This window comes from Lepidochelys olivacea, assembly GCF_965140295.1.
Source record: "Lepidochelys olivacea isolate rLepOli2 genome assembly, chromosome: 1".
Taxonomy (NCBI): Eukaryota; Metazoa; Chordata; order Testudines; family Cheloniidae; genus Lepidochelys; species Lepidochelys olivacea.
In genome coordinates, this window is record NC_140411.1 from 201,526,548 (window position 1) to 201,541,258 (window position 14,711).

The 14,711-nt window shown below is 44.0% G+C and overlaps 1 protein-coding gene across 1 annotated transcript in view; it reads right to left on the minus strand.

The window, feature by feature from the left end:
- DPT (dermatopontin) overlaps window positions 1-4,524 on the minus strand; it is a 32,226-nt gene extending 27,702 nt beyond the window's left edge. Inside the window, exon 1 of the mRNA XM_084625379.1 lies at window positions 4,189-4,524. Coding sequence (XP_084481505.1) covers window positions 4,189-4,487 — 299 coding nt within the window. The 5' untranslated portion in view covers window positions 4,488-4,524. The remainder of the gene's footprint in view (window positions 1-4,188) is intronic.
- Between the last annotated feature and the right edge of the window lie 10,187 nt (window positions 4,525-14,711).

Sequence of the window (14,711 nt, forward strand, 5' to 3'; positions counted from 1 at the left end):
CTTCCTTGGATTACACATCCCTGTTCAAAACGTGTCACTGTGTAGCTGCCACAATGAAGCTATAATTAACAGGGTGTAGCTTATTAATTACTAGAAACTGACACTGTCCCCCAGACCTCTCACTGCTCCAATCCCCCACCACTGCCTGCCTACCGGTCATTAAGGGCCAGATTCTGCTGCCCTAACAATGAGTAGTATCTTGGTCCCCAAACAGTCTCCCGGAAGCCAGTGGAGACACTTGTGAAGTAAGGGTGCTACTCAGCATGACTAAAGGTGTCAGAATCTCTCCCTTCATAAATAGGCCCCAATTCAGCTAAGTCCTTAAACACGTGCTTAACTTTAAACACATTCATAGATTCAGATGTCAAAAGGGACCCTTAGGTCATCTAGTCTGACATCTTATAAATCACAGGCCACAGAATTTCATCCAGTTACTCCTGTACTGAGCCCACATGCTTATTCAGCAATATGTTTAAGCCCATCTCTATTCAGTAGAGCGCATAAACATATACCTAACTTTAAGCACATGTTTAAGCTCATCCCCTAATCAGCAAAGCACTTAAAGTTAAGCCTGTACTTAAGTGAACACATGCTGAATCACGGTCATAATGGTGAAAAGTCGTAATATTTCTTCCTCTCTGAGCTTTATATCCCCACTCCATTTTCTCTCTATTTTTTTTTCAAAAGAATACCATCTGTGTATATTGTGCAGTTTTCAAAGCAGAAATAAACCCAAGAGACAATTAGTTAAAAACATACAACTATACAGTACCAAGTCATTGGTCAAAGGTCTCTTTTTGGTGTTTCCGCCAGACTGGGGTTTCTGATGCATGTTTTAGACAAGATAGCCAGCAATTGGAGAGAATTCAGAGGAGAGCAACAAAAATGATCAAAGGTTGATTAAAGAGCTGGGAAAATTAGACCTTTAAGGAAAAGTTAAGCAAATGGAGAACATGTTCAGGATGAAAGCAAAGAGGGAGAGAGGGGGCATGGCAACTGTGACAGATATTGCAACTGCACATTAATATCTGTGGGGCCCATATTATATTAAGTTTATGTATCACCATGAGGCAGGGATTGTGTGCAACTCTGGGGGGCAAGGTGTGTGTGGGGGGAGCGGGGGAGTTTATCACAGCTCCTCCATAACCAAAAACAGTGAGGTGTGATTACAGAGTAAACACCTCCAGAGAGGTACCAACCATGGGTAGGCCTGCATATACTGGTTCAAACTGGGTTTTCTAGAGACCAGCAGACAAAGACAGGGCTTTTGGCATAAAAAGGCTGCATTTAAACTGACTCAGGGCTTTCCTTCTGATCCAGCAAACGGGCAGAACCTTCTCTCTAAGGGCCCCAACCCTTGTAGAAGAGTTGAAAAGACTTTGGGAAGACTGATGGGTGACCTCTGGTAACCTTTTAGCATTTGCATAGGAACTTTTACTGTTTTTATATGTTTTTTCTGTGATGCTTTTACCTTAAGAATAAATGTGCTTGCTCAGAAAGAGCTGTGTGGTAACTTGTAACAGTTTGAAAAACACTGTTCATAGCCTTCAGAGAGAAAGCAATGCACAGGTGCTGGCCTTTAGGCAGACTGGCTTGCTTGGGATATCTCAGTGTAAGGCAGGGAGCTGTGCAGCCTTAAAACCCCCACTCCGAAGGGAGAGAGACGTACGTTTCTGCCCAAGAGAGGTGATGGCTTGGAGCCAGAAACCTGAAGTGGTGGCCTCAAGGGACCACAGAGGGGAATACAGGTACAGGTACCCTGAAACTGTGACAACCACCACCTGCTAATATGCTAAAGGGACGTCATGCAGACAATACATTTATTCTCATTAGTCAGTGAAGGCAGGATAAGAAGTAACAGGCATTGACTGCAGTAGAGAAAATGTAGATTAAATATTAGGAAGAATTTTGCAGTTTTATGTTTGTCAATGGAGCTGGCTGCCAATGGAGGCTGTGGAATCTCTGTTGTTGGTGATATGCCAGGTGAGGCCAGCCACCCACCAGTCAGGGCTGATGTAAGGATAATAAAATCCATCCCGCCACAATGAGAAATGGATTAGATAATCCAGCAAAGATTGTTGCCAACTGAAATTAATCTAATTTGTCCCTCACAAGCAGAACTGACCAATCAGGAGGCCAAAACAGACACAGAGATGGCCAGAAAGATACCCAAAGTACTACAGATTATTATTCATATTTGTGTTCCTACACAGTTCCTGAATGGATGTATTTTCAGAATAGTGTCAGGCACTCAAATACCATGGTGATGAGCCTGGCAGAGAGCTGGAAAAGAGAGGCAGATAGATATATAAAGAAAATACAGAAGGATTAGATTTTCAAAAGCCCTACTTCTAAGAAAGTGACATAGGAACACAAGTCCCAACAACTTTCAGTGGTCACTTAGGTGCTTTTGAAAATCCCACCTGAAATAGATCCATATAGGAAAAGAGAAAATGCTCAATATAGAGATAAGAGAAACAGAACAGACAGATAAAAGAGTTAGACAGGACAGGTTAGTTAAGAGAGTAACATCCAAAATAGATAAGACCAACAAATGGAAAAGACAGTTAAATAAAGTATCCAAGATAAATGAATGATGGCGAGATAAGATAGGTAAACACAGAAAAAGAGAGAGAGAAATATCTAAGATAGATAATTGATAGAAAAAAAGAGAGGAGAGCAAGAGAGAGAGAGAAAAGAAAGAGAAGAGAAGAGGAAGTGTGAGAGACAAAGTAAAAAGATCTAAGAGATGAGAAAGAAATAAGGCATAGATGATATGCAGAGGATATAGACTTCCTAGGTACATATAGTTCTGATGATGAATGTTGCTAGATGGTTCAGATGTCATAAGAAAACATTTTGTATAGAATTACACAATATCCCGTTTGTGAGAAATGACTTCAGCAATTACTGTCAAGAACTGTTTGAGAAGAAAAAATGTTTTCTTTATTTTTAAACAGTAGAAAGAACTCATTCAAAATTATTATGTAATAAATGAAAATTGCATCAAAGTATGAAAAGGACTGCGTAATACAACATAACCAGAATGATCTCAATCTCTTGCTTATCTTTCCATCTCTGTCTCCTTCCTACCCCTCCCTTTTTCTTTTCAGTCTTATTCCAAAGTGAGTATAAAGAGTCAATTTTGTTCTTAACAATTGCATCAGCCATAGGAACTTATCACAGGGTGAACTGAGGAGCATGAATCATTCAGAAATGACTCAAAACCCTTGAAAATCAAGGGTTTCACATTTCATTTTGAATTTTTTAAAAATTTCCTGTTTCATGCAAAATCTGCAGAAGTTTGTGTTCTTTGGCTCAAAAAAATTCTGTAATCTAAAATGTCTGAAATTTTAAAACTGAATACATGAATATTTTCAACATGTGTCTGTTTTCCATTTCATGAAAACATCATGAGAAAATGAAATTTTGGGATCATGTAATGCCGCAGAATGAAATGCTGTAGATGGTCTCATGAAACTTTGCCACCCCCTCCTAAAATCTGATCATTTCTATAAAGTCCTTCTCAGAAGCACAGTAGTGTATATGCATGTTACATATGAACTACAAAGGATTATATTAGGTTTTACATAACATGCTACATCATTATCATATAATTAATATTCACTATCATCATCGTAGATTAGCATGCATTTTTGGCCCCTGTAACACTGATGTAAGTAGTAAACAGTCCCATACTGGGCCCAAGCCAAAGTCTTCAGCAACAAAAATATATAGAGAAAAAACAATACTAAGCTGGGAAGGAGCTTTTTCTAATGATTAGGGTTGGAGATTGGTAGTCAGGAATTTTGGGTTCTGTTCCCAGCTCGGTCACTGATTCCTCGTTTAGCCCTGGGCAAGTCACATCCCCTCTCTGTGTCTCAGTTTCCACATCTGTAAAATCAGCAGCAACAATACCAAGCCACCTCAGAGGTGAGGTTGTGAGGCTAAATCACTTAATGTTCACAAAGTGCATTGGACTCCTCCAGTGGGAAAGTGCTATGGAAGTGTAATGTAGGATCATTATCACATCAGTATGCATCATTACTAATTTGACTAAGACAGTCATTTGTAATGGCTAAGCAGATAATTAATGTGCACTTGTACTATCACCACTGTGCTAATATGCACCCTTCGACTTTGGGCATTGCAATTTCTCTTTCAAAAGATAGTTTAACAGTATCCTACCATTGCATTCCAGCTCTGTTGATCTCTTCCCACCAGCATTCTGTTGGTTCCCCAAGACTCTGGGGCGTAGGCATGCATGCATAGTTCCACAGTCTGTCAGAGCCTTCCTTCTTGCTGAAAGTGCTCCTTACTGCCACTATCACCTGGCCATGTGGGCACTGGAAGTTGAAGCCCTGACGATACACATTGACCCACTCATCATTATCCCCATAGTCATAGGGTTGATAGTTATAATCCCCATACTGGCCCCAAGCCACCGTCACCAGTGGCAGGAATACACAGAGAAGAACAAGGTCCATGTTGAATATGTTTCTGGTTTAGAAATGCCCCACTGGTTTGTTGTGCTGGCCCTTTTATATTGCCTCTAACATGTGGCTTCCAGATGTTTCATATCGAGATCCAAGTGCAATGTGTCATTGTTCAGCAAAAGTTCTCTGACCTAAAATATTGGCTACAGACACTTTCAGTTACTTTTAAGGTGGAACTCTGCAAGCATAGTCATCTTAGGAGCATAGGACCTGGGGTTTCCCAGGAGTGTGAACCTTCTCCAATCCCTTACTGTAAAACTACTGTCTATAAAGGTTGCACATATACATCACACATTGATAATACATAAGCTGCAGCAACCCATTGTGCCATCGTTAGGTTGAAAAACAGTTTCATATGAAATTCAAGCTCTATTACATATGGACAGAATTTGGTGAAATGTTGATCTTTAGGTTGCAATTTTCCATTCTTGGCATTTGTCCATCTTTTTTCATCTTGAACAAAAATGGGTCTATTATTTTTGAGTGAGAAGAGAGTGGGGGAAAAATATTTTCCCATTATAAAAATATCCTTTAGACTTTTTGGAGCCCAAATGACTGATGGTTGATTGTCCTGATCTAGCATGGGAATTGCCCTCATTGAGAAGCAGAGCACAAGCTGTTTCAAGAGGAAAGTGATTTTGCAATGACTGAATTAAGAGCATTTGAAAATGACATATGCTGCGCATTCAGCAGATATTGTTGCTAAGGTCATTAAGTGTACTCCTAGGCCCTGATTCGGGAAACCATCCCCATTCAGGAAACCACTTAAGCACCAGTTTTACTTTAAGTATGTGCTTAAGTCTCATAGAAGTCAACGAGGCTTAAGCATGAATTTAAGGTGAATCATGTGCCTAAAGGCTTTCCTGAATCAAAGCACTAAGGAATGATGCACTGGAGGCATGGAGGCCTAAGCTGACTTTATAGTGAACTGGCTCCAGAATTACTGCCTGCAGAGCTGCCTTACTCTCCAAGTGAGAGGATCCAAATGACAAAGATCCCCACGTATCTCTGCCTGCCCATTCACTGCATATCATGCAGATCTTAAAACATCCATGTGCCCTCATCCTCAGCTGCTGCTATTCCTAGAATTCACAATTAAGCAGACCTCTGCGGTGAGTGGGCTGGACTTGCTGGAAAAGCCAACTACCTTTTAGAGATCCAAGCTCCATTACAGCAGGGTGACTGCTCTGATGACACTTAGAAGTTCCACAGGGCACGTGCCTTTGTAACGCCAACAGACCAAAGTCGTCGGCGGGCAGGATTGAACCTGGGGCCTCTGGAGCTTAAAGCATGAGCCTCTACCACATGAGCTAAAAGCCAACTGGCTCTAAGCTAAGGCTGTAGAGCAGACTCATTTAACTCTCTCTCCCTCTTAGTGGTCTTGGTGCCACTAGATTGGACAGAACACCACACCCAGAACGTGTGTGGGTTACACCTTCACCAGCTGGCCCCAGCTCTCAGAAGCTCCACAGGAATAGAACTCCTGACCTGCACCCATCTTAAAGTGAAGCTTCCAGCCTCTGGATCTTAGGCCTTCTGCAGCAGTAGGGGACCTGGATGGCCAAGGTCTTGGAAGAGATGTGAAGAGTCCTTGGGATGAAGAAGACAACGTGTCCCCATGTACATATGCATTACAGTCATCTTTAATTATATGATCTCATACTGTTTCTCACAATGCAACAGCATATGCCTGACCCCATAGATACATGTGTTCAACATATTGTAGTACTGTGCACTACTCTGTGTCTGCTTGACAGAGGCTATGAAAATAATCTATAGAAGTACGTAGTTAACCGCATATATACAACATATGGAGCTCGACCCTCAGCTGGTGAAAATGAGTGGAACGCTATTGATTTCAGCAGAGCAATGTGGCATTACACCACCTGAGGATATGGCCCATGAAGTACAACATCAAGCAACAGTAGCAAAAAAAGTACATCTCTAGAGGGTTGGAATTAACTTTCAAAATTAAATTATTTCAGTGAATTTATGAGTGAGGCTTTATGAATGATTCTTACTATGAATACACTATCAAATCAGGAAGCCATCACAGAGTGTTTATTAGATATTTTCTCTGGACTAAACCTGTGATCCAACCCCATTCCTAACCTAACAGTAGGTTTCCTAATGCAATTAATGCAAAATCCCAGCCTCACCAGCTTCCCATCTGATCCCCACATGCGATTCCCAAAGTGTCTATCACATGGAAACTATACAGTGCTCTAAGCCAGTGGTTCTCCACGTTTTCCACAGCAGGACCCCTCCAGGATCAACCCCTCGCCCCTCGCCACCCTCTAATTAGGTTCTGGTTGGGATCCCTGATCCCAATTAGCAATATGAGCAAAGCAGAGTGGGACTCTTGGGGCATCTGAAGCTACGAACACCATCCCCCGGGTGCCAGACAGGGGAATGTCCACATGTGAACAACTCCGAATAATGAATAAGTAGCTGTGGAGCTGAAGTTGTGCATGGGGCTGGTAACCCCATCATGTCAGACCAGACTTGCTACAGAAATGAATACCAGAAGCCATCTCGGTGTGCAGCAGGCCAAACAAGAGATCAGCTTCATGTGAAGAACGTAACGGTCATTGATCAAACCCATAACAAAGCCCACATGTCAAAAAGGCCCTTGCTCAAGGCAAGATCAGTAATGAAAATCAGATTGTGAAATGGAAAAAAGAAGTTAAATACATCAACATGACAATCAGTAGCCTGAACAAGCCAGCACAAGACTGGTAGAAACTGGTGGGGATCCAATGCACCTGAGGGTGCCTGAGGAAAAAGAAAGAAAGAAAGGAAGGAAGGGACTCCCATGGTGCACCATGGAAATGATTGTGTTGCATTTTGGGAGATGTGATCTGGCAGGGGAGGGTCAAAGAGGGGAGAATGAGGCCTTGAGGGATCTGGAAATACAACTCCCATGAAGCACCATGGCAGTTCAAATAGATGCAGATTAATGTCAACCCAAAACAATATGTTTCAGTATTTCCAAATCAATTTTTTTCTGAACTCTTAGTTCCACGGGAAGTTTTGGTATTTTGAGTTTTCACACTGATTTGGGATGAAAATAAATATTGAAGTATCAAAATTTCTCATGGCAGGGAAATTCCGTTTCTCAGTCAGCTGTAGGACGAGAACCCTTGTGAAGGGTTAAAAAGAAAAGCCTAAATGTGTGAACTTTCCTTCTGAGTAACACCAGTGTTCACTGAGCTCTGAAGTTCACAGCTGCCTGGCTCATAGGGTGAAACTTAGGCGGTGTCTACAGTAGGCTTTTTGCCTTAATGCTTTCCATCACTGCTATAACCAAGGCAGTTCCATTAGTGGTAGCAGTGCTGGAAAGTGCTAGCATAAAGAGGTCTCCAGTCTGTCCCTGGTGTTTTGACCACCCTGTCATCTAACCCTGCTCCAAGCAGTCTACAGACACCACAGAGGTTAAAACGCCAATGATTAGAGGTCTTGAAACAGACAGGCTGTAGCAGAACTGAAGTTCAAGCAGTCTGACTGGCTGCATGGCATGATGTGGACAGCATTATAAGACAAATCTGAGTTCTTGTGTTGAGTTCAGCTGAAGTTTGCCTGGAGAAAATCTCAGAACCTGGCACTTTCTGAAATGCCTCGCCCTGTAATTTGACTTTGAAAACGTCAGTTGCCTGCCTTGTGGTTTGATGTTCTCACAGTCTTACGCATAAATCAGCAAAGCAGAAAACAACAATATGTTAGGGGACAGGAGACTCTAAAGCCTCCCTGTTGTCAATGCCTTACCGTAAATATGCAATAACTAGTAATACTTTTTATCAATACTTAAAAATGCTACAGTTTAACCCATCTAAACCACATACTGTCTTCTACAGCTGTGGTTCTCAAAGCCGGTCCGCTGCTTGTTCAGGGAAAGCCCCTGGCGCACCGGACCAGTTTGGTTACCTGCCACGTCCACAGGTTCGGCCGATCACGGCTCCCACTGGCCACGGTTCTCCGCTCCAGGCCAATGGGGGCTGCGGGAAGCGGAGCGGGCCAAGGGACGTGCTGGCCGCCCTTCCCGCAGGTAAACAAACTGGTCCGGCGCGCCAGGGGCTTTCCCTGAACAAGCGGTGGATCGGCTTTGAGAACCACTGTTCTACAGTAGTTGCCTGATAGCACTACAATAACACTCCCATAAGACCACTGCTTTGGATCACTGCTTTAAAATACTGTAGTATATTTTTTAGTGTGTAGAATCATTGCTGTGGATCCAGTTCTAATTTTTCAAAGGAACATTATGACTTGCTTATGTTTGTTTGTTTTCAGCTTAGAGCTCCAATGCTAGAGTTGGATGGATATGAAAGCTTTATTTACTGCTTAGTGAATGTAAAAAGGATCCTAGAGCAGTAACAGGATGATGGGGAATGCACACTTGTTCAATTACATGCACGATTAGGGCCTGATTCTGCAATCCATTACTCATGGGAGTAGCTCCATTGACTCTGATGAGACTGTTTGTAGGTGAAATTCACCCCTGTACAGAGGGCCAGCTGAGGGCGTATAAGAACATAAGAATGGCCATATGGGTCAAACCAATGGTTCGTCTAGCCCAATATTCTGTCTTCCAACAGCAGCCAGTGCCAGGTGCTTCAGAGGGAATGAACAGTACAGGGCAATTATCAAGTGATCCATCCCCTGTTGTCCAGTCTCAGCTTTTGGCAGTTAGAGGTTTAGGGGCACCCAGAGCACGGGGTTGTGTCCCTGACCATCTTGGCTAATATCCTACATGAACTTATGTAACTCTTTTTTGAGCCCAGTTATACTTTTGACCGTCACAGCATCCCCTGGCAAAAGATTGACTGTGTGTTGTATGAAGAAGTACTTCCTTATGCTTGTTTCAAACCTGCTGCATATTAATTTCATTGAGTGACCCCTAGTTCTTGTGCTATGAGAAGGAGTAAATAACACTTCCCTATTCACTTTCTCCACCCCATTCATGATTTTATAGACCCTATCATATCCCCCCTTAGTTGTTATCACATTCTGGGGCTCAATCCAGACCAGTGAGGGGTTGTGTCACCATCTGCCCTGCAACCTTGTGTGCCTCTCAATCCTTTGCTGCTGTAGCTCCCAACCTGGGCCTCTCACAAACAGCCAAACAGCGTGCAGGTCACACTCTGAGTGTCTGTGAATAGCTGCAGCTCTGGTCCAGCAACTCTGACTCCAGAGCCTGTCAGTAACACACAAGCCACACTCTGGCTTCCCGCAGGGTGACCCCAACACACTTCCAGTCCTGCATTTTCCCCAGAAATATTCTCCAGGTTCTGCAGTGTCCAGCCCTCTCCTGGGCAATTCAGATATTATAGACCTGTAGCCCACGTACAGGGTCATTGAACTATAGTTTGCTACTCTAATTGGAGTTGCCAAACGATTCAGTTTAAACACAACACTGGAAAGTTTTGATTAAAGAATAACACAAGTTTATTTAACTACAAAGAGAGACATTTTAAGTGAGTACAAGTATAAGGTATTACAGTCAGAAATGGTTACAAGAGAAATGAAGACAAAAAGACAAATAATGAAAATTTAACGAACTAGACTTCGTTCAAGGTGAAATCCTTTAGCACAGGTTCCCAGCAACACTGCTGACCAAATTTTCAAGTTAGGATCTCTCACAAAGTCCCAAGGCTGGTTGCTTTGTCTTCTTAGGTGAACGAGAGAGAGAGAAAGAGAGAGAGAGAGATCCCCTGGTGTGTTTTTGCCCCTCACTTTTATAGTCCAGTTCCCCTTTGCAATGAATTCTTCTGAGGATTAGCCCTCAAAGCAAAGGTTATTCAAACAGTAAGTGCAGCTACGTGGAGTCTGGGAATGAAGGTGCCCCCATCCTCTTTCTTCTCCATTGTGTTTGCTGAAATGCAGATTTGTCTTGTCTCCTTCTTGCTGTCTCAAAGACCCTGTTTACTACTTATATGTAGGTAAACACACATTTCTTTGTTTAAGATAACTCTGATAGAGGCCTGGTATACACATAAAATTAGATCGACCCAGCTACATTGCTCAGGACTGTGGAAAAATTTCATGGCCTGTGAGAAGTAGGTAGGTCAACCTAACCCTCATGGTAGCCATAGCTAGGTTAACAGAAGAATTCTTCCATTGACCTAGCTACCACCCCTCAGAGAGGTGGATTACCTACGTTGATGAAAAACCCCTTCCATCGATTCAGGAAGCACCTACACTATGGCACAGCTGCAGCACCATAGCTATGCTGCTGTAGCCACTGTAGTGGGGATATGCCCTGAGCTTTATTTGCTCAGCTCCAGTGGTGGTGAAGTGGTTAGATTATCCCTCCTCTGAGCCATACAGGAAGTGGCAATAATGATAATGAACACTTTGTGTGAACAGCAGTATGAGTGACCTCAGGGAAGGCTCTAAGAGATGGTGTATTGCGGTAGTACCTACCACTCCTATCAGGCTAAAAATGTATCTAACTCAAAAGTCTGTTGCAATTACAGTCAATCTGCCAGAGTTATGATAATGAAGAAAGGTCAATTTGATGGAGTCAGAAAGCAGAGGGAGTGAGGGAGCTGCCTGCAGGTGACTTGAAGCCTGGAGTAGGCTTGCTAAAAGAGCCATCCAGAGACACCTGGTGTAGGGAGGGAACCTTCAAGTAGATGGTTCCTTATAAGAGAGCTGAAGCAGTTCTGAGAAAAGAGCTGATTCTGGGAAGTCTGCAAAGGAGTCAGCGCTGAGCAGGGCAGCGGCAAGCCAAACCCCAGAGCAGGTTGCCCCCTAAGAACTGATAAGAAGACTCTGTGAAGAAACCCTTTTGCTCACCCAGGCTCTGAGGTAAGAGCCAGGCTCTGGGACAGATTTTTGGGACTTTGAGTTTCACTTCTGAGTCTATTTTGTCTGAATAAACCCAGCCCCCAATACGGGTGGTGATTGGATGTATGAGATGGTAGAGGCTGTGTAAAATGGCCTAGAAGAGGGAGAATAAAGAGCCTGGCAATGTAGGGGCACCCAGCCACGAGAGGGTACATGAGGATGGCCAACTCATCTATAGCTGGAAATGCACAACTGCGGTTTCAGATGTCAGAACAGGGTACAGCACTTTTCCAATTGCATGTAACTGCTAAGAACTAAGAGGTGTGTTTTGTAAAAGTCTGTTGAATTATGTAGTTATGTGGGCTTGGCTAAAATCCACTGTGGATGTCGACCTGTATTCCCATCAGCTCTCATGTGCTGAGCAGACTCAGGCAGGGTGCAGTACTTGGATGGGAGACTTCCAAGGAAAGCCCAGGATGCTTCAGCAAAGGGTGTTGGTGATTCAGTGGGGGGCTTTGAGAGTACACCTACACTTTGAGTTGGGGGTGTAATTCCAAGCTCGAGAAGACACACCCACGCTAGCTTGACAGAAAGTAGCTGTGGTGGCACAGGTGCAGGCCGAGCAGCTCGGATGGGTACACGCTCAGGTGGCTAGCCCCTCCTGACACCAAAACTACGCTTTATTTTTAGCAGTCTAGCTCAATCAGAGCATGCGCAGGGATGTCTCCTTGAGCTTGGGGGGGGCGGGGGGGAGGCGGGTCTCTAGGGTCCTGGCCAAATCACCAAAGCAAATAGGATTAAGTGGTTAGTTAGCTCCTAAACTTGTCACGCAAGCAAGTGTATAAGAATGGTGAGCAGGGGTCTTGTTTTATTTCTAGAATTCGGGTTTCATTTGAAATTTTTCACCTGGCTTCTCCAAGCCTATACTATGAACTACAGCACATAATAATCATAGTGTCACTGCAAAATGCTGGGGGGTAATTCTGAGCTAATCCCTCTTAGTAACTCTACACAGAGCCACAGAGGTAAATTGGAGGTCAGCGCTGGCTTGCTCTTTGAAGTTAATGGGGACAGTAGTTGTAATTCTCAGACTGGTCATGGGAATGAGATACAGTCAAAACCAAGCTCCTCTGAATACTGTGGAGGGAAAAGTGACCTCACTAATGAGTGGTTCAGTTTCAGTAAATGTTTCCATGGGCCTCACTCTCTAGGCAGTCATTTGGTCCCAGTGCAAAGTGAGTGCTGAGTGAGTGTACCATGCTTCTGTTCTTACCAGGAACCATTCCACACCCACTTCGTGCTAGCAGAAATGACTGGCCACAGAGGCCCAAAATATCTTGCCTTAACTGTGACTAATGTCTAAACAATTAAGTTGACTTAAGTTACACCAACGTACAGCCACCACAGTAATCACTGCAGTTTTTCATGTCCCCCCTACCCTCCTTCTGCCAGTGGTGTGCATCCTCACCAGGAGCGCTTGCACTGACTTAAGTGGGGCATTGTTGGGGTCGGACTGCTGGAGCCCCCATTGCCTTGGGCTGACTGACACTCAGAATTCTCATTGCTGCAAGATCCTCTGCAAATTCTTGTGTCTGAGCCTCTGGGTTCTCATCCCTGATTAATCACCCCCAATTCCTTGTGGGACTCTGGCTTGGTATTGTAACCATCAAGGCACTAACCACTGATATTTGCCAGTTGAAGTCTGAACCTCCTGGTAAGGAATCTTCTTACCAACCTAAAATTGCCTCTGTTCCAAATGGATTCTTCCTCAGCTCCTGCTCTAACTCGTTGTTCACTCTGGCTGATAAAAGCATGCCTGACATGTCCAGCTCCAGAAGTGGCTGCTTTTCAGTAGGTGTACTCAGATGATAGCTCAGTGGTTTGAGCATTAGCCTTCTAAACCCAGGGTTGTGAGTTCAATCCTTGAGGGGGCCATTTAAGGATCTGAGCCAAAAATTGGGGATTGGTTCTGCTTTGAGCAGAGGGTTGGACTAGATGACCTCCTGAGGTCCCTTCCAACCCTGATATTCTATGATCACACACTTCTTTTGGTGTAATCTACCAGTCTTGTCTCTCCTGTTTTGTTCTCTCTGCATCCTCTCTACTCCTGTTCCCTGTGCTAATCCCCCCACCTGTGTGCTTTCTGTGAGATGTAGAATAACTAATGAGCATGATCTAGCCCACAATCCCGGAGTTTGTGCAGGCGGATGGCAAATGTAGCTCTGCAAGCCCATGCCAAATTAGCTCCATCTGCCGAAGCTCGGAAAAGGCCCTGTTGCTCATTCTGTGCATGTGTCTCTCTGTCTCCCTCCCTCTGTGCTTCTATGTCTGCCGCTCCCTCCCCTTGTGGATTTGTGCATGTGTTTGTCTCCCCAGTCTTGCTGCAGCAGGTCACCCTATTTACATTGCTAACTTCTAAAGAGCAGCCATGAATCTTCCCTTTCCCGGGAGGGCGGGTGCGTCAAAGTAATTTCATTCCTATCAGGGAAAGGTGACCACTCCAGCTGACCATTAGACCTAGGATCCTTGTAGGCTCACTCGGGCTATAAGCTATAGACCATGAATGTCAGCTAGACCCAGATCAACATAGGTATCTATGCTCTTAACCTACATTCCTTTGTGGATCTGGGCCATAGCTCCTTTCTAGATTATAAACCCTTTGGGGGCTGTGTTTGTACAGCACTTAGCCCAGTCGGGTCTTGGCCCACCCCTGGGGTTCCTAGGAGCTACATTAATAAAAAATATCTGTATCTTGTACTGTGCTAAGCACATTGGGATACTTTCAATGATCCTCTATTTCATTAGTGATGCCAAAGTCCTTTACAAACTGTATACTAAATCAAAAGGCACAGGAGCCACTTCAGCCAACACGGTAGTGCAGCAGCCACCTCTAGGGTATAACGGAGCATTGGTTTAACAGCACACAAGGCTTCCACTCAGTATTTCAGGCCAGGAAGTGAAGGTGCATTGTGAATCCATTGGATACTGGTGGGGGGAATTCAGCTAGGCACCATTACCCAGACTGGAATTAGACCAGGACACTGGGGTTAAAGTGTCATAGGATAGTCAATAGGCATGGATGACCACGGTCTTGGATTTGCACCAGGTTTAAAACATGTCAGCTCCAGGAGAACAACAATGCCCCTTAGCACCATGCTGAGGTTTGGATTCAGTACTATACCTGTATGAGAAGCAGTCATTTCATTTCACAGGAATGCTCTTTAGGGAAGGAGGGGGTATCACTTCAGCGAGTTTGGGGCTCAGGGCCACAGAAATGGTTTGTGAGCCTGGTGTGAGCTTTTCCATTTTAATGAAATCCCAAACCAGATGGGTTTTGCATGGTCTGGAGGATTGCTGTGAATATTTTGCATGGCTCTATTTGGTGCTGACTCAAAGAGAACAAAATGCCTCCTACCGAAGCCCAGATCC